Source organism: Pogona vitticeps, chromosome 1, assembly GCF_051106095.1.
Source record: "Pogona vitticeps strain Pit_001003342236 chromosome 1, PviZW2.1, whole genome shotgun sequence".
Classification (NCBI taxonomy): Eukaryota; Metazoa; Chordata; class Lepidosauria; order Squamata; family Agamidae; genus Pogona; species Pogona vitticeps.
In genome coordinates, this window is record NC_135783.1 from 7,964,013 (window position 1) to 7,988,090 (window position 24,078).

Genomic DNA, 24,078 nt, shown 5'->3' on the forward strand with positions numbered 1-24,078 from the left:
GGATCTTTTCTTTTCTGGATCCACAGAGAGTTCCAATTTTCTCCCCCAGTTTCAAATGGGACCAGAAACTCCTTGACATCATGACTTGTTGAAAAATAGTGTGGGACTTTTTGTGTGTGTGAGTCTCAGTAGATTACCTTGACTGGAATAAAAAGGTTCCCCCCAATGGCAAAATGCAATAGATCTGTCAGAGCATTCCCCCCCACCAAATTCTTTTTAAAAGTGTCCTGTCTGCTGAGATGAAATGTTAAAATATGACTGAACTTCTGAAATGAATGGTGCTTTGTTTGCACTGCCACAGGTGTTTACAGTGGCCTTTTTTCATTATTTAATAGGAACATTGTGTAGATAGTTTTTTTCCAAGAATGCCTCTTTTAAGCAGGAATGTTCTTTGAAGAAAACGTATACATATAAATATCAGAACTGAGCTAAGATTTATATATTTATTTGATTTATACCCCGCCCATCTGGTCTAAAAGACCACTCTAGGTGGCTTGGACTGCTAGCTTGGACTGTGTTTGACATCTGTAAAAGGCAGTAGATAGAGAAAAGTAAATGAACTCATTGGTCCCAGTGGAGACAGGTCTTTTTCACCATGAACTGGAGGACCAAACCAGTGACAGGCAGTTGGGTAGTAGAACTCTAATACTGCAGCAATTGGGGAAATTAGCGTGGAAGCACAGAATTTCAGAGCTTGCTTTCCCCTATAAGCTGACTGAACCTGACAAGCCGCTGTCCCTCAGACCTTGGTCTACAAAATGAAAATACAGTGGTGCCTCGCTTTACGATTGCCCCGCATTACGACAAAACCGCATTATGACAATGGTCTGAATGGTGGGTTTTTTTTTTTTTTTTTTTTTTTTTTTTTTTTTTTTTTGCTTTGCGATGATTGGTTCCCTGCTTCGGGAACCGATTCTTTGCAAAACGATGGTTTTCCTCCATCTGATCGGCGGTTTCAAAATGGCCGCCGGGTAAATAAAATGGCTCCCCGCTGTTTTCTGGGACGGATTCCTAGCTGCACATGCACCGAAAATGGCCACCCTATGGAGGATCTTCGCTGGACAGTGAGTTTCCAGCCCATTGGAATGCATTAAACGGGTTTTAATGCATTTCAGTGGGCTTTTTATTTTCGCATTACGACGTTTTCGTTCTACAGCAATTTTGCTGGAACAAATTAACGTCGTAATGCGAGGCACCACTGTAATACTTGGCTGTCTTACCAGGAGGTTAACAGGAGCCCTGAGGGCAGAATTGAGTGTTTTCTGGTGATATAAATCTTAATATTTATATCACTAGAAAACACTGGTTTTCTGCTGCAGAGCAGTGGGATGGGAGCAAAACTTTACAGGTACTCTGTTTATTTGTTTCAGCTTGTATACCGCCTCATAGTGCATAGTGGTGCAAATCTCTCATCCCCAAGCTGCTTTTTCTTGTCCTGTGTCAAGCCAGCCTCTGAAACTTGAGTTCAGGAAAAAGCAGGTGGGATGTTAGGGATGCAAGGTGAAGCTTTAAGTAACCTTCCCCACCTCCACATTTCAAATACAGTAAGTCCCTCTTATCCACAAGATCAGTCCACTGAATCACTTTCTGAAAACATTAAAAATATTAAAAGAAAAAATATATCGTGAGCAAGGTTCCCAGTTAAGATTTGCCATCCATTCTTCCCTAAAATGATGTACTGTATATGAAACACTTTGACCTATACAGATTCTGAACTGGTTGTTATTGACTGTCAGGTGTGTTTTTTTTAAGGTGTAGTAGTGACAATTTTTTGCCAGACTTTTGGGCCAAGTCCTGGTTGAAGGATCTTTCTTTCCTTCTCTGTATAGTAAAAGTAAAAGGCACCAGGAATTGGTTTAGAAAAAAATAGTTTGTTTCCTCTCATATACAGTGGCACTTTGCCAATCTTGAGCTCTCCAGATATGCTGGACTACAAAACCCACATTTCCTAGCCAAGATATGCAGGCTGGGAACATTGAAAGTTGGAGCTTCAACACATCTGGACAAGATAAGGCTGTGTAGTCCAGATGGGACAGTAGGAATATAAAGGCACACAGGAATTTCAGCTCCCTTTCAGACTGCCATTCTGGCACTGGGGAACCTGGCAAAAAAGTCCCCTTTTACTATTTGTCATGATCATATTTGTAATGCACAATAGGAAGAGAGAATAAATGTCAAACCTTTGGTAGCAAAATTTCTTTGAATTGCATATTAATTCTTGTGTGATGTGTCAGTTTATTCTGTTTACGTTTTCTGAATAGTTTTTATCCCAGAGCTATAATTGCGCTTAATAATGAGCTTAAAGACCACCAGTAGTGAATAGTTAGTTGGACAGTGTTACTTAGCCTGCGGTGTAGATGGTTTGCATTCTTAGTGGGGGATTTTTAGTGGGTAGGGAGTGTTTGGGGATTTTTTTTATGTGTGTGCATGTGGGTCTGGTCTCTGGGTGCCTGTGTGAATTTCGTTGTATGGGTATACCGTGTATATACTTACAGTGACAATAGATTATTTGTATAATAAATTAATTGTATTTAATTTTTGTGCTTATGTAGATCAGAATATGGCTGCACATACCTGCTGTTATGCAACACATTATACCATTTAGGACCTATGTTATAAGGTATGTTTTACAGATACTTTTCTGTTCCTGGGTTTTCTTTTCTCCTATGTGCTGACAATTTCAAACTATCCTGGCATTGTCTATAAAATTATAATCACAAAAACGAAATGGTATTGTTTGCAGTAATTTTTTGCGATGTCAGGAGTGGGACAGATGGCTTCAATATGTGCAAGTGGTTTTGTGCTTCATTTCTAAGTGTGGATTTACACAGATTGTCATGTAGCCTTCTGTGTACCCATGTTTCTAAACAATTAGACCCATATACACCAGTGTCACTGTAGTTTTATTGCCTCTCCCTCTTCAAGCTCCAGCTAGCTCTCCCTGTCCGCACATTCTGGTTGCTCAATCCCTTAGGTCTGTCTCAGTTTTATTCCTTTGCTGTGGTCTTTTGGGAGTCAGCAAACAGAAATTCAGTTGTTTGTGTCTCATGTGCACTAAATATTAGGAAGTCACCTGCTGGTTCCAAAACAGGCTTCCAGTTTTGGTCTTTCTATCAGTAAGCCAAGTTTAGGTATCTTTAGGATGTCTGTCAGTAGAACTCCCAGAATGGAGAATTCTGGGATTTGTAGTCCAAAAAAAAGGACATCCTTAATTGTCTTACGCCAGTGCATTAATATTCTCTGTTGTGTTGTCCATCTTGCCATTATTCCAGGCACTCATCTCACCATCATCTTCACCAGTTAGCTGTATCTTCTCCACAGCACTAAGGCCTTCTCCTGGTAGCACAGCAACTGTCTGTTTCACAGATAACTCTACACAGATTTCTATGTAATTGTTATGGCTCACAATACAGTATTGACACATTTGAGCCACAGTACCATTGCCAACCCCATTATCTTCAGTGCTGGTCCTCATGTTAGATATTATCCTTGCTACAGTACCAGTTCACATGTTAGTTTGCTCAGTGTTTCAACCTCGGTACTAATCATTTTTACTCAAATAGCTGCATCGACTTCCATTGCATTTTTGCCTCCCACCATCTTAACACTGAGAAGCTTGTACAACACATTAAGAAGATGTGAATGAGTTGGTTGTCTCCCATTCTCCTCCTCCTGACTCTGATGTGGTTTTCTTATGCTCTGTTGCTTCATCAGTATGTCTTGCGTTACTGTCAACATGCTGCCTTGTGGTCACATTGATCCTCTTTCTCCTTCAGAAGTCTATATGCACTTCCCATTCTGAATTATCAGTTCACACAGCAAAGCTCCTGCAGATTACTTCCCAACGAGAGGAGCCTCCCAAAGACAAATCAGTCTTTTGGGCAGTGCCTCAGTAACAGTTTCTGTATTGTCTTCCATAATGAAGATTATCGACACTGTGTGGTATAACCCATCTTTGAAACAAATACATTGGATTGAATCGAGTCACTCTAGAGCAGTGGCGGCGAACCTTTCTGGCTCGAGTACCCAAACTCGGGGGGGGGGGGAGGAGGAGGAAGCACCAGCCAGTCATGTTGGCAGTGGAACCGGAAGTGGCAGCGGAAGGGGGAATCCTGGGCACGGAGGTGCCTCGAGACCCCACTCCGGATCCTGCCCTGCCGCCTATCGAAGCACCAGCACTGTGGCTGCAGCTTCCTCCTGAGGTTGCTGCTCTAGAGAATTGAAAATGATTAGTGTTGAATTCTCCAGCCCTTAACTCTTCTTACTGTTGCTTCATCTGCAAGAAAGAAATAGTCGTTGACTTCATTAGACAGACAAGATTATTATTTGAGCCTCGTGAGCTGTGTGCCACATGAATCACATTATGGTCTTTGCAGCTCATCCTGGCAGCAGTGATGATGGTGGCAATTTTTGTCAATTAAAGTGCTCTCCCCCACATATCCTGAGGCTCCCAAAGGTTTTGGCAAAGCAAAAGGAGCCCCTTGGCAGCCTTGGATCCTGATAAAGAGTGGGTAGGAAGCTTTCAATTAGATTAAATTAATTATTTCCAGCAGTGTTTCCAGTTTCCAGTGGGGTAGCCATACAATAGGATTATGCCTGTTTTAAATATTGACTTAAATATCTTTTTTTCCCACCGAGAGTAGGGTATATAATTCTCCCGTTGTGTCTACAATTCTCCTGTTATGTCGTTGACCATATGGTTTTAGTAAAAATGATGTTGAGGATGTTCCAGAACTAAACTGGCTTTCTTGAGAATCGGTTTGATCTTGTACTTCAACCCCTTTGTTCAGGTATTTATGTAAACTATCGGACCAGGAGCTAAGACAGAGTGCAGCTCGTAACATGGCAGACTTGATGTGGAGCACAGTTAAAGAGCCGCTAGATACTGCCCTGTGTTTTGATAAAGAGAGTCTTGATCTGGCATTCAAGTATTTTATGTCACCAACTTTAACAATGAGATTGGCCGGACTCAGTCAAATAACAGTAAGTTTTAAAAGTAACTTGTATATTTGTGTAGAATTTTTCTTCCTTAGTTTAGTATGATATAGGCATTTCTTACCACCTTATTAGCCAAGCTAAGGCTTATTCTATAGGTTGTGACAGAATGAAGTGGGAATGAGTGGTACAGTCTTCATTGTCCATAAACAGCTGGCTCAGTTTATGGTTTCCTCTTGGATGGTACACTACAAATTCCACAACCCTGTTTTAAACAAATCAGTGTAAGAAGCAAGATAGCCAAATAAAACCACTCTAATTCCCTTACAATGTTCCAGTTAGTGTATGTTTGAAACAAAAGCTGTCAGCCCTTTAATATATTATAATTATATCTGTAAACCAGTTGACGCTGCTAGTCATGTTTATGCAGGAGAGAGTAGATGCAACCTTGTATACAGTCTTGCTGTCTTAGGACATAAAGGCGGATTTGCAAATAGTAATTCAGGGGGTAATCTCCCTGTTCAGCTCCACATCTTAGTACTTTTTTTCTCATTACGCATCTTTAAAATTATTTTGCCACTTTCTGCTACAACTTTTAGAGTCTTGCAATTTATCCTGACTCATTTATATGACTGCATGAAATGCCCAAGGTGGCGAGAATAGTCCCCTTTATCTTAAGCAGTTATTTGGCCACTCCACATTACAGATCTGGGCCTGTGGTAGTTGCTGTGTTTTATTTGCCAGTACTGTGCCATAAACAACAGTTACTGTGTGGGCAAGGAGTTGCTTTGGATGCAGTTTTTTTAGTACAGTACTTCAAATTAAATATGGCAGAATAGTTCAGTGAATGTCTGCCATGGATGGACCTAGCTTCTCTGCTTAAAGGACACATGTTTCTGCTTGATCCATCAGATATTCCTGCACATGGGTGCTCTGTTCATAGTCCTAACGAAGTACAGTGGTGCCTCGCACAACAATTGCTTCATACAACAATGAATTCACACAGCGATGGGTTTTTTTGAGGAATTTCCCCCATCGTTTAACAATGTTCTCTATGGGGGAATTTCACTTAACAGTGTCCCTTTTTGCTCATTTAAAAGTGTCTTAAAATGTTTGAAACCTGTTTTAAAAGCTTGGATTCCATAGTGCACCTTGTGAAACATGTGCAAACTTAATTTGGTGTTGTTCTGAGTCGTCCTTAATTTTTGGTGATTTTTTAAATTTTCTCTCATTGGAATGCATTGAACTTTCCGTCCAATGCATTCCAATGAGAGAAAATTCAAAAAATCACCAAAAATTAAAGACGACTCAGAACAACATCAAATTAAGTTTGCATAGGGTTCAGGAGGTGGGCTAACAATTGCAAGCATTTAAAACCTGTTCCAAACATTGTAAGGCACTTTTACAGGAGTGAAAAAGGACTTCGCAAAGCCATTGAAATGTATTGAGTCGGCTTCAATACATTCCAATGGAGGAAACATTGTTTCACTCAACGATGTTTCCTATGGGTTTTTTCACTTAAAGACGGCAATCCGTTCCAATTAGAACGGATTAACCGGTTTTCAATGCATTCCTATGGGAAATGGTGTTTCACAGAACGATGTTTCACACAACATTGATTTTTTGGGAACCAATTAACATTGTTGTGTGAGGCACCACTGTAGTTGTATTGCATCATAGGCTTTGTAGTCTTACACTTGCTGTATATGTGATTAATTGGACTTGGGCAAGTGCGTGAGCACAAGAATTTTTTTACTTAAAATCATAGGTTTGTCACAGTAGTAGTAGTGATTGGAGAGGTGAGCAGCAGCAATATTATTTCTGTTTAGGATATTTCACACATAAATTGAAATATAGTTTCTGTTAGGGGCAGTGGTCTGAGATTTATTCCAAACCAAAATATGTAGGTGAAAGAAGCAGTAGTTGAAGCTTCCTGGAGTATTGCTTGCGGCAAGTAAAGAAGTATTTTACTTGCCCACATAAAGCATCTTGGCTGTAATAGCAGAAAAGAGGGCTGTTACCAGAAAGAAACAGTTCCTAAAGCCTTCCTTTTGCAAAGCTCCGATTATGGCTTTAGTCACTGGAAGGTCTACTCTAAAGAGCCTTTTCCAAAATGTCCGAAGCATTAAAGAGAAATTAGTGAAAACAAATATAAGTATTTGTAGTAGATACTGTTAAGAACATCAGCTTGCTTAATTTGCTATCAGTTAATTTGCTGTTGTTCATTAAAGATGGTTTTACATCAGTTTGTTGGCCTTTGTTGCAGAAATTGAGGTGCTGATTTAAATCATTTAGTGGAATCCCTTTTATGTTTATAAAACTAAGCTTTAATTTTTTTTTACCCCTTCTAACTGTAGAATCAGCTTCACACCTTCAACGATGTGTGTAATAATGAATCTTTGGTTTCAGACACAGAAACGTAAGTAGGTTTGCTGCTTAGAATACTTCCATTTGATCATAGATCTCATGAGCTTTGGAACCAGCATTAGAATCTGTACCTCACATATGCTAGTTTTGAGGTCCAGATTCCCCATGCGGTACCTATTCTGTTGTTATGTCCAGTATTTGACTACTAGGTGAGATTGGGAGGGAGGAAAAGGAGAGCTTTTAGATTTAAATGAACAATCATAGAATGGGTGTTCTGGATTTCTAATACTGAGTAGTATACATTATTTGAAACTACAATCTCGAATATGTTGTTTCAGTTGCCAGTATTTGCTGCAGGCCTGAAAGAGATATGTGTGTCTGTTGGAGGTTTGGATGGGACTCCGTAGCTAACAGTTACAGTGGTACCTTAATTTACGAACTTAATCCATATTGGAACGACGTTCGTACGTCGAAAAGTTCGTAAGTCGAAGTACCATTTCCCATTGAAATGCATGGGAACGGAATCAATCCATTCCAGCATTTCAAAAGGCAAAAAAGCAGGGGGAAAAGGGCTGGAAATTTGAATATCCAGCCCTTTCTCCCTGCCTTTTTGGCTTCGGAGGTCTCGAACGGCTTCCTCTGATGTTGGGGGGAAAGCCCTTTGAGACCTCTGAAGGTGCTGATCGCGGCGGCGGAGACCCCCAGGGAAGTCTCCCAGGGCTTGCCTGCCACCATGGGAGACCTCCCTGGGGGTCCCTGCCACTGCGATGGGTGCCTTCAGAGCTCCCAAAGGGCTTCCTCCGATGTCGGGCGGAAAGCCCCTTGAGAGCTCCGAAGGCAAAAAGGCAGGGAGAAAGGGCTAGAAATTAGAATTTCCCGCCCTTTCTCCCTGCCTTTTTGGGTTCGGAGCTCTTAGAGGGCTTCCTCCAATCTCGGGGGGGGGGAGCCCTTTGAGAGCTCTGAAGGCAAAAAGGCAAGGAGCCATTTACGAACAGCTCCGTTGGCAAAAAAAAAAAAAAAAGGCATTGACTTGCAAACGGAGCCTCAACCACGTTCGTAGGTTGAGCACCATTCGCAAGTCGATGCCAATTTTTGCCAACGGAGCTGTTCGTAAATCGAAAAGTCCGTATGTAGGGCCGTTTGTAAGTCGAGGGTTGACTGTACTCCCAGAGAAAAGTAATTTCAGTACATTTTTAGAGTAATGTCTTAAATGTACAAATCCCTGCTCCTACTGGTTTTACAGAATGTCATATTAGGAACGGGATAATTGCAGACCTAAAATAGCACTACTACTAAATTGAAATGGCCTTGCTATTCTTGGATTAGGATAAGCAGTCTCTTCCATGCTATCCAGGAAATGTTATCCTCATATACTGTAATTGTGTTTCCAGAAGAGAAATAGTCAGATCTCAGTTGGTTTTTTATTTGAAGTAATAAAAAAATACAGAGTTCACTGTGTTTTTTATTGCTTCAAATTATGTCCTGTCCTTAGATGCATAGCAACCAAGGTCTTAGGTCCATTGATCATCAAACTGAAACTAGTCACGGAATGGCAAACCTGGAGGCATATTTTGGTTCTGGGTTCTAGCTTAAGTGAATTTCTAGCTATATAAAACTCCTTGTTTTAGAGACTCGACACAGTATGAAAGTGTAAAAACATTTGTGCCCTCCCTTCTTTGTGTAGGTCAATTGCAAAAGAGCTTGCAGACTGGCTAATCAACAATAATGTGGTGGAACATATTTTTGGACCAAATTTGCACATTGAGGTAGGTTTAAAATAAAGTAATGAGTTATTTCTTTGCTGCAAAGTATGGTTCCTGGTATTTTAATTTAGTTCTTACTGTTTCAATTTTGTTTTAATATTTTCCAGATCATTAAACAGTGCCAAGTGATTCTTAATTTTCTTGCTGCTGAAGGCCGGCTTAGTACACAGCATATAGATTGCATTTGGGCTGCTGCACAGGTATACCCTAACTAAATGTGAAAACCTAAGAAATATGGTCTGGCTTAGACATAATATGAAACTTTGATTTAGTGACAGGAGAAAATGAGCTGTGGTGAGACGGATGCTCATATATTCTTTTCTCCCCAACTGTTCTCCGCCTGCTTTGTGGGAACTGAATTGAAGGGGATTAAAACTTTTCAAATTTGAGCAAGTCAGAGTTCTGGAAACTGTACCATATCTCAGCTGTAGTTAGTGCAAACAAACCAGGATCTGAAACAACGTTTCTGATTGTTTCGGGTAGCAAAAGTTGGAAGAAACAATGAGTTTCTTGGGTTCAGTAGACACAATGGGAAGTTACAGAATAACTCCTGCCAAACAACTTAATTGTACTACTGAAATGAAGAAATGTTGTACTAATCAAGAATGGGTTTGTGTGTAGAAAAACTATGAGAAAAAATGTTATGCAAAAATCATGTGCCGATCATTCCTTTGGTGCTCATGCCTTTTGCAACGGGCTGCAGCTGGTGGATTTTGGGTGCTCTAAGAAAATACAAAGTCAGTCCCACCAGCCTCAAGTCTGGCCACCACCATGTCAGATGGGGTCTTAGTTTTATGGCTGAACCAGATCTCTCTGCCTTCTGTATCTTAAGTGATTGTATTTCTGGTATTTAATTCCGGTTGTGAACATTACCATTTGCAAACTATTTTCAAGTCTGTATTTACACATTAATAATAGTTGAAATATTAACAAAGTTAACCATCTCTTCCCCCCAAAATCATTTTCTCTTATGTGTATCCTGTGTTTTTGTAGTTGAAGCATTGTAGCCGCTATATACATGACTTGTTCCCTTCACTTATCAAGAATTTGGATCCTGTTCCACTCAGACATCTTCTTAATTTAGTCTCAACTCTCCATCCAAGTGCACATACTGAACAGGTAAGCGCTGTGTTAAGGCAGTCTGTTTTCTATAGCATTTAATCATGTTGAAATGAACCAAGAGTGTTCACAAGCAGAAGTCCACCCATGTGGGGCTGGATTTCGTACATTGTCTCCACTCTTTTGTTATAGAAGGACACTTATGTTTTTTTGGAAGAGCTTGAATTTCTCAGTTTCAGTGCAAGAAAGCAATGTGGTTCTGTATCAAATTACAGTTTATACATCGTTCTGACATGGAATGCCACAGTTTGTTTCCTGTGAACTTACTGCAATCTCCTTTTGTTTACAGACTTTATACCTGGCATCCATGCTCATTAAAGCATTGTGGAATAATGCACTAGCAGCTAAAGCCCAGCTCTCAAAGCAGAGCTCATTTGCATCTTTACTTAGTACAAACCTACCAATGGGAAATAAGAAAGGTGAGTATATTCGCTTCAAGAACAATTATGAAGTGCACTTGAAGCTAATTTTATTGTAAAAGAATTATTGAACCTTTTCACCTAAATTATGTTCACCTGAAGAAAAGGCCCAGGAAGCAGGCATCATACTTTCTTGTTTGAAAAGTATGAAAAGCAACTATCAGGGCAGCTTCCTTTTCAAATAGGACATTTCCAACTTACCAGATGGGTCTTCTATCCAGTTAAGCACAATTTAGATGTGAGATCTGGGTCATGGAAGAAAGGAGAATTATGGGACTTTAGGGGAAAAAAATCTGTAATTCACATTCCTCCTGAATTATTGCTTGATGGAGCTGCAGGATGTTCTCTTATGGAAGGGAACAACACCTTGTTGAGCACCTATCATGGTGTTCAGGTACTGAGTCTTGTGTGGGTTAAAGGGGGGCCTTTGCCCCCTTTTTTTAATGAAACTGAGATAAGACAGAGAAAAACTTAGGGAATATCTCTCATATCCCATGAGAAGGATTATGATTAGATTAGAAGATTGTCAAGGTGTACATATACATGGATTCTTACACTCTTCAGATGTGCAACAAAAGCCAGTAAAACCTTCGTAGGGTGTGGGGCAAAAGCCACATGGCAGTGCTCTGTCCTGGTTAACAGACACCCTGAACATTTAAAGCAGAGAAGCCTGTTTTGAGATGGATAGCGTGGTACATGGAGGTATGCCTCCATTAGGTCTAGAGATCCTTGATAGTCACCTACCTGCAAAATTTCTAGGATTGTTGTCAGAATTTCCATATGAAATCTCTGCTGTCTCGCATACCTCTTTGCCCATTTCAAATCTAGAATGGTCCTCTGGTTCTTGTTCTTTTCTGGAAAAGAAAGGATATTGAGCATTGTGTAAGATCTGGAGAATAACTGAGCTGATAGCATTTGCTCTGTTGCCTGGGTCATAGTAGATGGTCAGTGGTTTTGAGCAGGACCTCATTCTTCAGTGCTTACATCTGGGGAAGGATCAAAAATGAATGTGGGGAAAATCTTGGGCATTGCTGTTGGACATAAGTCTGGACTCCCCACTTATCTGTCAGTATCTACCTCCACCTGCCTGCTACATACAGTGGCCTGTCCTCCGTAGCTGTATCTAGATCATCATTGTCATGTGCTGTCAAGTCCATTCTGACTTACGGCGACTCTTTTCAGGGTTTCCCAGGTAGAGAATACTCAGAAGTGGTTTACTACTCCCTTTTTCTGGGGACATCCTGGAACTGTGCCGTTTGCCCAGGTCACATAGTTGGCTCTACTTGTAGGAGGCATGCTAGGGAATTGAACTCCCAGCCTCCAGCTCTGCAGCCAGATAAATTAAACCATCAAGTTATCCAGCCGCCGTTAACTAATTTTATTAAGATATACATCTGGATAATCCCTAATTTTCTTATGGTTTATATGTGGTTGCTTGCATAGTCACTTTTGTTTCTTCTTTTAAATGACTGAGAGAACTGCTATGCTGTGGGCTGGGATCTATGGTCATTCTGTGGAAATCTGAGTTTTGTGTGGCCCACGTTACAGTGGGGTCTTGACTTGAGAACTTAATCCGTATTGGAAGGCAGTTCTCAAGTCAAAAAGTTCTCAGGTCAAATCTGCATTTCCCATAGGAATGCATTGAGAACCATTTGATCCGTATCTGCTCTTTTCCGTCCTTAGAAACTAATGGGAAGCTGCTATTCTGCCTTCGACCACTAGAGGGGGATATTTTGTTTCTTTTTTTCTTAGGTCAAGAAAGGTTCAGGGAAGGCAGGGAAAATACAGTCCAGGCAGGACAGTACCAGGCAGTCTGAAGACTGTCTCCCAATCCACTCTCTAAATGCTGGGAGGAGTGAGGAAGCAGACAGGCAGCCTTTTCACTGGCCAACAGTTAACTGAAAGTTCACATTTTGCACTTTCCCTGCCTCCCACGTGGTTTTTTTTCAGTTCTTGACTCAAATCTAAGTATGTAAGTCAAGTCAATATTTTCCTATGAGAGTGGTTCTTAAGTCAAAATGTTCTTAACTCAAGCCGTTCTTAAGTCAAGACCCCACTGTATGTGGAATGTTGGGTGGAAGGATCTGCAGTTTTTCCTCTTTTTGCCACTAGATGGAACACCTTTCTTCCACTCCTTGTTTGTATCAAAATGTTGGAAGATTTGCTTCAAAAAGAAAAAAAGTACATAGGCTACATTTGAATTTGGCATCAACATTTCTGTTCTTGAATCTTAAATGAAGCCTTATGTCAACATCTGGCACCATGGCTTAAGAAGAAAACTGTCAGGGGTCTCAGCTAATATCTGCTGTGCACATAGCCAGCTTAGCTATTCCTTGCCTTAATTTGGTATTACTTTGAGGAATGTCAGCTAAAATTTCCTAGGCCAAGCATACAGATGCCCAGGTGAGTAAATGGTGGCTGCAGAAGCTTGCATGGCCAGGATTGATGCCCCTTGAGACTTAAATAAAATAATTCAGTCTTTTTGTCATCAGATTTATAAGCATCATGTAGTGCTACCATGACTCATCAACAACTGGAATTTCCAACTTGTCCATAATGAGACGGGGTGGGGTGGGGTGGAGTAAAAGCACTTCATTTCATCTCTGAAAAATGGAACTGCCTCCGGGGATCACAGTTCATCTGTAACTGTCTCCAAAAACAGGGGAGGGAAGGGTCAGGTAGGTATATTTGACTTTGGTGTGGAGTTGATCTTCTAGACTTTAGCCTTAAGGTTGGGCTCAAGAATGGTCGTGGTTAGAGGCCAGGGGCGCCCCGATCCCTGCCAGCAGGCCATCTCACCTCTCCCCAGACCCAACAAGATTCCTTAGCTCTAGCTCCCCCCATAGACAAGGAAGGAGCCATGTTGGACTGGGAGTGAGTGGAGGAGGCAGAAATTACGGAGAAAGAGAAGGGGGAAAGGGTCCTCTAGAAGAGAAAGGGAAGGAGGATAGAAAAAGAGAAGCAGGAGAGGGAGGAGGAAAGTTGGGGAGAAAAAAAACATGAGGTCAAGAATGAAGCCATGTGGAAATGCCACCATGGGTGCTTTTAAGGAGAAAGACGGGGGTCAATATATTTTAAATAAATAAATTTTAAATAAGAGGAAGAGGAGAATTGGAGAGATGCTGAAGAACCAGCAGTAAAGTCCCATCTAGCTGGGGGAGGAGGAGACAATCCGATTTTTCATATCTGCTTTGCAACAGCAAAAGGGCAGCACTATTGCTGACTCTCTCTCTCTCTCTCTCTCTCTCTCTCTCTCTCTCTCTCTCTCTCTGCCACTGTCATCTGGGCAAGGATCTAGCCTATCCCTCTCTAAAACCCAGGACAGAATCAGAACCAGTCAAGTATCGGGAATGGGAGACTGGGGAGATTCTTTCATTCACCACCACCACCACTGTGATCTTAAGGCTGTGAGAAACCTTCCAGCTCAAAGGTGTCCCTGTTCCAACACAGCACATCCAGAGAGAGAGAGAGAGAGAGAGAGAGAGAGAGAGAGAGAGAGAGAGAGAGAGAGAGAGAGAGACACACACACACACACACAGAGAGAGAGAGAGAGAGAGAGAGAGAGAGTAATAGGGTTAGGGAAGTAAGTTTCACTGCAACCTGCATACAGTGGTCATTACCAATACTGGTGGCTTCTGTGGTTAAGCAAGAACTCCTCTTGTTTCTGCCAGTCCAGTTATATAAATCCTTGGAATTGTCTTAAGAATACTTAGGAGTGGTTTGCTTTTGAACATCGTGGGAGTCTTCAGGCAAAGGAGGCGGTTGACAGGTTGGCCCCACCTCCATCCTCCAAAACAGGAAGTATGTAGACAGATAGATATTAAAAATGGAAGGATATCTTAAGATCCAGCCAGGGGGCCCTTTTGAAAGAGCCGTCCCTCAAGGAGATAAGAGGGATGGCTTGTAGACAAAGGGCCTTTTCGGCAGCTGCCCCCAGACTATGGAATGCCCTCCCGACTGAGATTCGTCTGGCGCCGACGCTGCTGACATTTCGGCGCCAGGTCAAAACCTTCCTGTTCCAGAAGGCTTTTAATTGAAATAATATCAGCTGTGGGTCCTGATGGCAATTTTTAGAGTATATATTTTAATTGCATTTTAATTATTTTGCCCTTTTATTTTGCCTTTTTATTGTATTTTAAATGTTGTAAGCTGCCCAGAGACCTTCAGGTAGTGTGGGCGGCATATAAGTTACATAAATTAAATAAATAAATATATGTTCATTTTAGTGAGTTTGCAAGTATTATAGTTTTTATATATGCTATTTCAAAAGGTTCCTAAATATTCCAGCACCTGGGGGCATTGAACAGCTAGTTATTTCTTGGTCAGTACTTTGACACATAACTGTTTTTTCATATATTTTAAGTTTTGAACCATCTCCCTGTTTTTGTCCCTTTCTCGGCAGAGGAAGAAGAGCTCCGAAGAGCAGCTCCATCACCATGTAAGTTTTTGTGTCAGGATATTATGGTGTCAAATGTAACCTTGGTGTTACACAGGGGTGGGCAAAACGTGGCCCTCCAGATGTTGCTGAACTGCAACTCCCATAATTCCTAGCCTACACAGCCAATAGTGTGGGGAGATTTGGGCCTAGCCCACACAGTGAGGAATGTTGGGATTTGCAGTTCAGGAACATCTGGAGGGCCGCACTTTGCCCAGGTCTGGTGTTACAGGTTGTCTCTGAATTAGAAACATCCAAAGGCCTCCCAGTTTATCCAGACTTTTTTGTAGGTAGAGACTTAAAAAAAAAAAGATTCAAAGACTGAGGCCGCTTCCAAGTTAACTGTGAATGCATACACACATTAATGTATTCAGGATTTTGAAAAACATTTTGCCCTGTGCATCGAAAGACTTCATAGTCAGTTTACAGCTGTCATGGTGTTTCCCATGCATCAGACTTGGCTTCTGCGAAGTCAAAAAGCTAAGTACTGTGTAGAAAGACAAAGCAGGTTTGTAACAAGAGCAATAGTTGCCTTGCAGTGAAGGCAAGAGAGGAATGGTATATCTGGCTGATGACAAATCTGAAGAATTCGCTGGGGTGAGGACTTGCTGATTTTCCATTGAGTATAAGTACTAACTTTGCGGTTACCTGGATTAACCTAAAAGTTCTTCCCAACAACAGGGTCACCTGCAGCAAGTCCCCAAAGCAGTGACAATAGTGATACTCATCAGAGTGGAGGGAGTGATATTGAAATGGAAGAGCAGCTGATTAGCAGAAATAAACATGTCCAGCAGCGGCTTTCAGACACAGAGGTAAAATAATTTTCTTTTTTCTGATGATGGTAACTACCATAAGCAGGCAGGATCATGAACATCCCGTCAAGGATCTCGAAGGGTTGCATGTTCTCTTTGCACTCTTGATGGATTTGGTTGATCTTCCTTAAAATCCTAGTTAAACTAGGCAGATGTGTCACGGCCCCACTGCTTGCCACTGGGTTGTGTACCAGAAGATCTAATCTATTTAGGCCCGCTAGTTGAGTGCACTGAGGACCTGAGTTTTTGCAGGAAGTAAAAATGATGTCTAGGGGACGTGGTGGCGCTGCGGGCTAAACCGCAGAAGCCTGTCCTGCAGGGTCAGAAGACCAGCAGTCATAAGATCAAATCCACAGGACGGAGTGAGCTCCCGTTGCTTTGTCCCAGCTCCTCGTCAACCTAGCAGTTCGAAAGCATGCAAATGCAAGTCGATAAATAGGTACCACCTTGGTGGGAAGGTAAAATGGCATTCCCTAGTCACGCTGGCCACGTGACAACGGAAACTGTCTTTGGACAAGTGCTGGCTCTACGGCTTGAAAAACGAGATGAGCACCACCCCCTAGAGTCAGGCACGACTGGACTAAAAAATGTAAAGGGGAACCTTTACCTTTAAACTGATGTCTGTCTGGTTTAAAAACTTAAGGGTAAGTCATAGAAGAAAAGGACCTAACCTCTGAGTGAAAACTCTTCAGATGTTTGTTCAGTCAGGAGTATACCCAGTATGAAAAAAGTACCAATTATACACCGAGAAAACCCTGTTACTTCAGTCAACCCAGTGTGCAGATTCATTCAATTCATATAATTTCTTCTTTGTGCTCTCAGTGACTCTCTCATGTGGGTTGTTCCGTGCCTGCACATTGCAATTCAGAACCTACTATGAAAATAATTATGTCGTTGTACCAAAAAAAACCCAGTTATGTAAATTAACCCAGAGTGCAAATTCATTCGTGTAGTTCTTCTTCCAAAATCAAGAGTTAGTCTAACATCACAGGAATAGATAAAGAGATAGTGTGTGGAACTGGAACCCCAGCACCTCCTATCTCTGCAGGTTCTGCGCAGCTTCCCTTTTGACTCTGGGGATTTCTTTAGGGCTGCCAACTAGTTTTTGAGTTTTTGTCTTCAGTATCAAAGGTGAAGTAGTTTGAGTCCCCCCCCCTTTTTTAAAAAAAAAATATATGAACGTTTTTCCAGGATTCAGAATTCTGTATCAGATTTTGGGTACGCAAAGCCACATTGGTTTGTGATGGGAAGCCCATTTAATATTATTTACCCATATCCCTTCTCTGTGTCATCTGGCAGTCAGATATCTATTGAAAAGATGAATTCATCAGTGATCACCTGGGTATGTGAGGGCAGAAAGCAAATGTAACACATTTCACACTGTGTGACAAAATTTGACAATAAGAAAATGCTTAATAATCTCTAGTGAGGCGGAGTCTGCATCCCTGAGTAACTTACCAAGAGCAAGTGCAGTGGATTGTGCAAATAAATAGGCAGGTATATGATTGAAACGAAGGCCTGGTGACATTGGAGAGGGTTTTTTCAGTACATCTGTCCATGTCATTTCATTTTAGCTGTTGCTTTGGCAGAAAGAGATCTTTTAAACCTGTAGAATATCTTTCGTTTTCATACAGGTTGTGTCGAAATGCATTTCTGGAGTGTGTTCCTCTTGCCACGTTTTTAGACCTTTCCTTGTATTTTTGTTGCCGCTTGATATTTTTGGTTTTTAAGAGTAAGCCACCTGGGAGCAGCAGTTGGTGCTGAAGGTGCAGGATGCATGTTTTAGAACTTACAAATCGATGTTGTCTCCTTCCAAAACATTTCCCAGGAATCCATGCAAGGGAGTTCTGATGAGACAGCAAACAGTGGGGAAGATGGCAGCAGCGGGCCAGGCAGCAGCAGTGGTCACAGTGACGGATCCAGCAACGAGGCCAACTCGAGCCATGCGAGCCAGTCTGCGGGGAGCCCAGGCAGTGAAGTGCAGTCAGAAGACATTGCAGACATTGAAGCACTCAAAGAAGAGGAGGAAGAGGAGGAGGAAGACAGAAGTCACAACTCCCAGAAAAATGGTCGGGGCGCCGAGTTGCGAAGCAGAAAAATGGAGTCTCAATCAGGCATTTGTTTAGGGGATTCTCAGGGAGCAGCAGAACGGGGCGGTGTAAGCAATGGAACGGGAAATGACCATGTTTTTAATACTGACTCGGTGCCACCAGTGGAGAGCAGAATCAGAATGCTAGACCCCTGTTCACACACGGAAGACACCGACCACGATATGACTGGAGAAATGAGTACGGCTCATATATCACAAGGTTCTCAAGATTCCTGTATAACACATACTGGAGACTTTCTTGGGGAAGCCATTGGAAATGAATTATTTAACTGTCGACAGTTCATTGGACCACAGCATCATCACCACCATCACCACCACCACCATCACCACCACCATCACCATCATGAAGGGTAAGTTATATATATGCTGCCAGAGAGAAATCAGCATGTCTGCCAGGATGGCTGAATACTATGCCTTAAAAACTGTGATATGAGTAAATTATGCCATATAATATCTACATACCTACTGCCATAGCTTGGAGAGGTTACTCTCTTTAATAAAGTTTGTAGAATTCCTCCAACCAGTTATATTTACTAGAAGACTCTGGGTCACAAATAACATTTTTTTTTCAAAATTCTTGACTATTGCTTGTCTAGACTGGTTTTTTTCTGCATTTCATAATAATGGACAAGAGCCATCCCAAGCCCTGGAATTTGCATGGCCGCCAAAATACTGCTAAGTATTCTCACTGTGTTTTTATTGGTTTTGGTTTTTCACAATCATTTGAAGCTGATGGGGAACATCTTAGTTTAAAATGTTTCTGAAATGATGGTATTTCTACGATGCTGAGATTTTCAGTGCTGGATTTTGAATGACCAGTATATGAATACCAGGTATCTTAAAGGATGATCGGCATTAACTGAGGTCTGCCAGAAGATTTTGCCTTTTGCTTTATACTTATTTCCCCCCCCCCCCCTTGGAGAATGTTTAAGCTGAAGGGTTAGGTTTCTCATTTTTATTTAATTGAAGATGTGTTGCATATTTTCTCTGGTGCATTTATATGGGCATCTGAATATGATCTGTAGTAGGGAAGGACATAAGGGCTATAGTAAGATAAGCATAATCTAGTCTCTTATTGGGGTATCAAAATAGGATTTTAGTTGCTAATGTAAACCTGGAGTGTGCAAGCACTGAGGTTGGGGCTAAACCCTTCATCCTCCCAGGATTGACTCTGGGCCATACTACTCTCCAAGAAGAGAAACTGGTAAATTTTATTTATTTATTTATTTATTTATTTATTTAATTTAATTTAATTTAATTTAATTTAATTTAATTTAATTTAATTTAATTTAATTTAATTTAATTTATATCCCGCCTATCTGGTCGATATGACCACTCTAGGCGGCTTACAAAGTCAAGGGCCAGATGTTCACTTCTTGTTTTATAAAAACACTTTCAGGAACAAAACTAAGGTTCAGAGGAGTGGAATTTATCCTTACTGCTCTTTAAGGTTTTCTTTTCATCTGAGGCTCATACAGTATCATTTTCCCATTATGATCTGTCATACTCGGGGCCCTCAGAGGGTAGTCTCAGCAACTTCCCTTGGTTGGTTTAAATATAAATTGTTTTGCTCTGAAGGATGGAAATCTCATCCTTTTTCGTCAGAAGGATGCATTCAAAGCTAGTTTATTTCTCATTTCATTTTGCCCTCTACAGGTTCGGTATTTTCTGTTTCACTTTTTTATCACAAAATACTCTTTCTTTTGAGTGACATTACTCCCCACACACACCCCACACATGTGGGGCTTTGGGTTTTCATGGACTGACGGCTTTGCTTGCCTGTGTGTTGCAGACACATGGTTGATGACATGTTAAGTGCTGATGATGTCAGTTGTAGCAGTTCCCAAGTCAGTGCAAAATCGGAGAAAAATATGGCAGATTTTGACGGAGAGGAGTCTGGCTGTGAAGAGGAACTGGTACAGATAAATTCTCATGCTGAGCTGACATCTCATCTTCAGCAGCACCTTCCAAATCTTGCTTCCATTTATCACGAACACCTCAGCCAAGGTAAGTGCTAGTAAAGTGAAAGACATTGGTGCTTTGTTTCAGCCGGCCAAGCCGCGGAAAAGAAGAAGCAAGACTTATAAGACCGAAGAGATGGACTTATAAGAATAGCTGGCTTGACTGTTTGCTTTTATCAGAGTAGAATAACTAGATGAGGCTACTCCTCTTCATTTTGGGTCCTGCACCTGTAACAAAGGAAAACACCTTGAATGATGCCTTCCCTACCTGTTCCAGGGGAAGCTTCAGACTTTTTACGTGGAGGCTGTGGTGAGCGTGAGATCATGTCTATTAAAATAAGCAGCAACCCTCCCATTTTAGTAGTGTGGGGAAAATGTTGTGAAAGAGATGTTCGTTCGAGAGAAACACACCTTTCTATTTGACCATTCTTCTTCTTCTAAGACTAGCCACTTTCAGAAGATTGTAAGGGTGGTATACTTGGAAGCACATCAAAAATAAAAAGTCCATCAAGATCTATGAATATTTTCAAGTATTTTGAGATCTTTCAGCTACCTCCTTATTGGCGATATGGTATTCCACACCGAAAAGGGCTTTTGCGTAATGGTGGCACATCTATGAAACTTTATTTTTTGCCTTTTAAAAAAAGCAAAAATGTTTTTGTTTATCTGCATTTTAGTCTTGAAAAAGTTGTATATTGAACTTTAAAATTCTGTTTTATTTTTATAATGGCAGTTAACCACGCACCATCCGAAAAGTCAAAGAGCAGTGAAAAAACATTTTAAACATGAAATGAAAACAAAAGACAGATAATAAACCATTGCACTGGCGGGACAAATTGACTAGCCTATTGACTGGGTTTGTAGCATTGCCAGCTGTGAGAAATGCCTTGTGGCTTCCAGACAGTAATCCATGTTTGACTGAACTTAATTCTTATCCCATAATTCCTGTAATTCATTTATGTAACATTATCAGCACCAGTTTGTGTTGAAATGTGATTTCTGGAACATTTTAGGAAGGATGGGGCAAGGGTGCCCCCACCTGCACGGTCCAAGGGCTGTGCATTCAAACATCACATTTCACTTGGAAAAATAATTGCAGCACAGCAGCATTTAGGACTTGCTTAAATTAGGAGATATATATAGCTAAGCCAATCTGCCTAGAAAATAGTGTCGATCAAGCCTAGATGGCACAAGAATCTTCTTGGGACAGAGGTTACAGCCAGGATTATGTCTTCAAAGTCAGCCACATGTTTTAATGTCTTGTGTTTTGACTTTTAGAGAATTTATTGTCCTTTCTGTAACAGATTGTCTCTTTTGATTGAGGCCCACTTAATTCAGAACCTGCCCTACAAATCAGGACTGACTCCTTTGCTACCTCCTCCCAGTTCATTGCTGGCATGTTAACAGTATCTAGTCCTAAGTGGAACAAATGTATTTGGTCATGTGTAGGGCCTGCATATATGATGCAAACTGCATCCAGTCTACACACGTGCATGTACCATAGATTTAGACCAGACACCCTTCCTTCCCTCCCTCCCTCCCTCCATTTATCCATCCCACTTTTCTCCTTTGGACACAAAATGGCTTACCTCATTAAAAGACAGTATTTAAAATTAGCAGCAGTGAGTATACAAATACTAAATGGATCAAATGAATACCATGCTAAAAAAACACAAGCAATATCAAAATATGTTCAAAGCAATAGGGTGCAACAGTCCATTTTAAAAACTGTACTCAGACAGCCAGTGTCTAAGGGAAAACATGCCTGAAGAGAAAGATCTTTGCCTGCTTGTGGAAGGACAGCAAAGATGGGCCAGCCTGGCCTCCAGTGGGAGGGAGTTCCAAAGTCTTGGAGCAACAGCAGAGAAGGCCCTCTCCTGTGTCCCCACAAGATGCACCTGTGAATGTTGAAAGACTGAGACGGAGGCCTCTTCTGATGATCAGAGGAAGGCCTCTCCCAACATATTCTCTAGTTTCCAGTCCTCAGCAGAGTTCTGTCCCTCGCCTGCAGAGCTCCACCCCCACCTGTATGTGCCACTTCGCCACCCCCTCCTGTCGCAACCAGAACCTAAGGGGTTGAACGCTGTCGCTGTGCAGAAGGGGAAGAAAGCTGTGTGGAGGGAGGCAGAGAGACGCGCACACCCAGCTTAGAGGGAACCTTGGCCTCACCTGATGATAGACATGATGTTCTAGATCTGTGTTCTCGATCCCAGGTGTTCTTGTACTGCATCTCCCAAAAGCTTTCACCACTCATATGTGCTGGCTGGGGATTCTGGGATTTGCAGTCCAAGAACACCTGGGTTACCCAAGATCGGGAACCACTCTCCTAGATGGTAATCATATGATCCCACTGTGCACACAGACATCTGCTACCAGCAGAGGTTTCCCTATGGGAAGGGATTAGCTTGAAGCATAGGCAGGGCTACATACACAACACTATCCCTCACCTAAAGTGGTTCAGCACCACAAACTGCAACTCTGAAACAGGAGAAAAGTTTTTAAATGCCTTTATGGTTTTGCCACAAGCTTGTGAACCACTGATTAAGCGACTTTTCTAGCATGCACAACTTTCTAAGCAAATGCAGACATGTTAGTATGGTTGCCATTTTTCTTATTAGATCTGTTCCAATGCAAAATTCAGCCTGAGTGTTGGTCTGTTGATCATTCTTCCTGTTTCTTGGTTGCAAAAGGCTTGCTCCATTGTTTTTGTTAATTAAACAAATTAAATGAATTAAAGAAAAGTCACCTATGGTTTTCACATCATAGTGACTAATGATAATTATTAAAATGTTTTAAATGGTGAAGAATCCCAGAATGTGGGAACTTTCTTCAGTAAATAGTATTGGCTTTACCTATAACAGTAGTGAGTTCATCCACACCTCATGGAACAGTCTTCAAGACTGAATTGTTTTAATGTATGTCTGTATGGGGGAGGGCGTTTAGCACTTATTATCAACTGTTCATGGACAAAGTCCATTCAAACCAGGCTACATGTTCCATATTTTTTAATAACACCTGTCTTTTGCTCAGGGCCAGCAGTTCATAAGCACCAGTACAACAGCAACGCAGTGACAGATATTAACTTGGATAATGTTTGTAAGAAGGGCAATACCCTTTTATGGGATCTGGTCCAGGATGAAGATGCAGTAAGTTAAATATCACTCAAAAATATTTGCTAAAAAATTGTAATAATAATTATCAATAACTTTTCTCTTACTTGCCCTAGATTCATCTCTCTGAAGGTTTGATAAATGAAGCAGAGAAGCTTCTGTGTTCATTAGTATGTTGGTTTACTGATAGACAGATTCGAATGAGGTTCATTGAAGGCTGCCTTGAAAATTTAGCAAATAACAGGTAAAAGGGCTTGAGGTTCACTTCGCTGTTTCAGTTCACATTTGCCTGTTAAGTTTCTAACAGTGAAAAGGTGATTTCTCCGCAAGCATGTACAAGCATTTCTTTGCTTGACCTCGGCCAACTCTGTTGATGCCAAAAAAACACTTGCCCAGAGCCTGCAGAAAATAAATGGGGGGCAGAGTTACTCATAAAATTCATGTGGATGTGTTTTTCCTGTAAAATCCATTTTACGTTTCCAACTGTGTGGATACCTCTAGTGTGGGAAAGGGAAACCATAGGCTTTGTCACTCCTGACCACAGCTGGAATGTGCCCAACCCCAAACTTCTGTGAAACTGAATTTGGACAGTGAAGTGAAAAAGTTCTCATCCATTGCTCTGGTCAGAACTGGCTGCCCACGGAAGAAAAAGTTCAGCCAGTTTTCTGATTTCAGATGCCCTAGTTTCCAGAAATAGCCTTCACATGTAAGCGGCTTGTTCACCCACACAATTGTGCATTCAGGTTATGTATTCAGGCAACCCTGCCGTATGGTGATAAATAAGGTCTCCTTGTTTGCTCATGGTTATACAAAATCACTTCCCCTCTAAACACGGTTTTGTGTTGACGTTTAATTTAGAGGCCATCAATATTTAGGGGAGAAAACTGGGCCACGATTCAATATGTTATTTTTCATTCAGTTATTTATTTATTTCCTTAGATCGGTAGTAGTTTCTCTTCGTCTTCTTCCAAAATTATTTGGCACCTTTCAACAATTTGGGAGCAGTTATGACACACATTGGATAACAATGTAAGTATAATGTTCAAA

General features: G+C 41.3%; 1 protein-coding gene across 1 annotated transcript in view; it reads left to right on the forward strand.

Moving 5' to 3' along the window:
* The window catches only part of USP34 (ubiquitin specific peptidase 34), a 120,981-nt gene that overhangs the window by 34,497 nt on the left and 62,406 nt on the right, over positions 1-24,078 (forward strand). The window contains exons 6-19 of the mRNA XM_072986991.2: positions 2,553-2,620; positions 4,791-4,983; positions 7,293-7,354; positions 8,987-9,068; positions 9,173-9,265; positions 10,059-10,184; positions 10,474-10,603; positions 15,006-15,041; positions 15,720-15,850; positions 17,679-18,310; positions 19,753-19,967; positions 22,952-23,067; positions 23,148-23,275; positions 23,971-24,060. Of these exons, the coding sequence (XP_072843092.2) occupies positions 2,553-2,620; positions 4,791-4,983; positions 7,293-7,354; positions 8,987-9,068; positions 9,173-9,265; positions 10,059-10,184; positions 10,474-10,603; positions 15,006-15,041; positions 15,720-15,850; positions 17,679-18,310; positions 19,753-19,967; positions 22,952-23,067; positions 23,148-23,275; positions 23,971-24,060 (2,102 nt within the window). The remainder of the gene's footprint in view (positions 1-2,552; positions 2,621-4,790; positions 4,984-7,292; positions 7,355-8,986; positions 9,069-9,172; positions 9,266-10,058; positions 10,185-10,473; positions 10,604-15,005; positions 15,042-15,719; positions 15,851-17,678; positions 18,311-19,752; positions 19,968-22,951; positions 23,068-23,147; positions 23,276-23,970; positions 24,061-24,078) is intronic.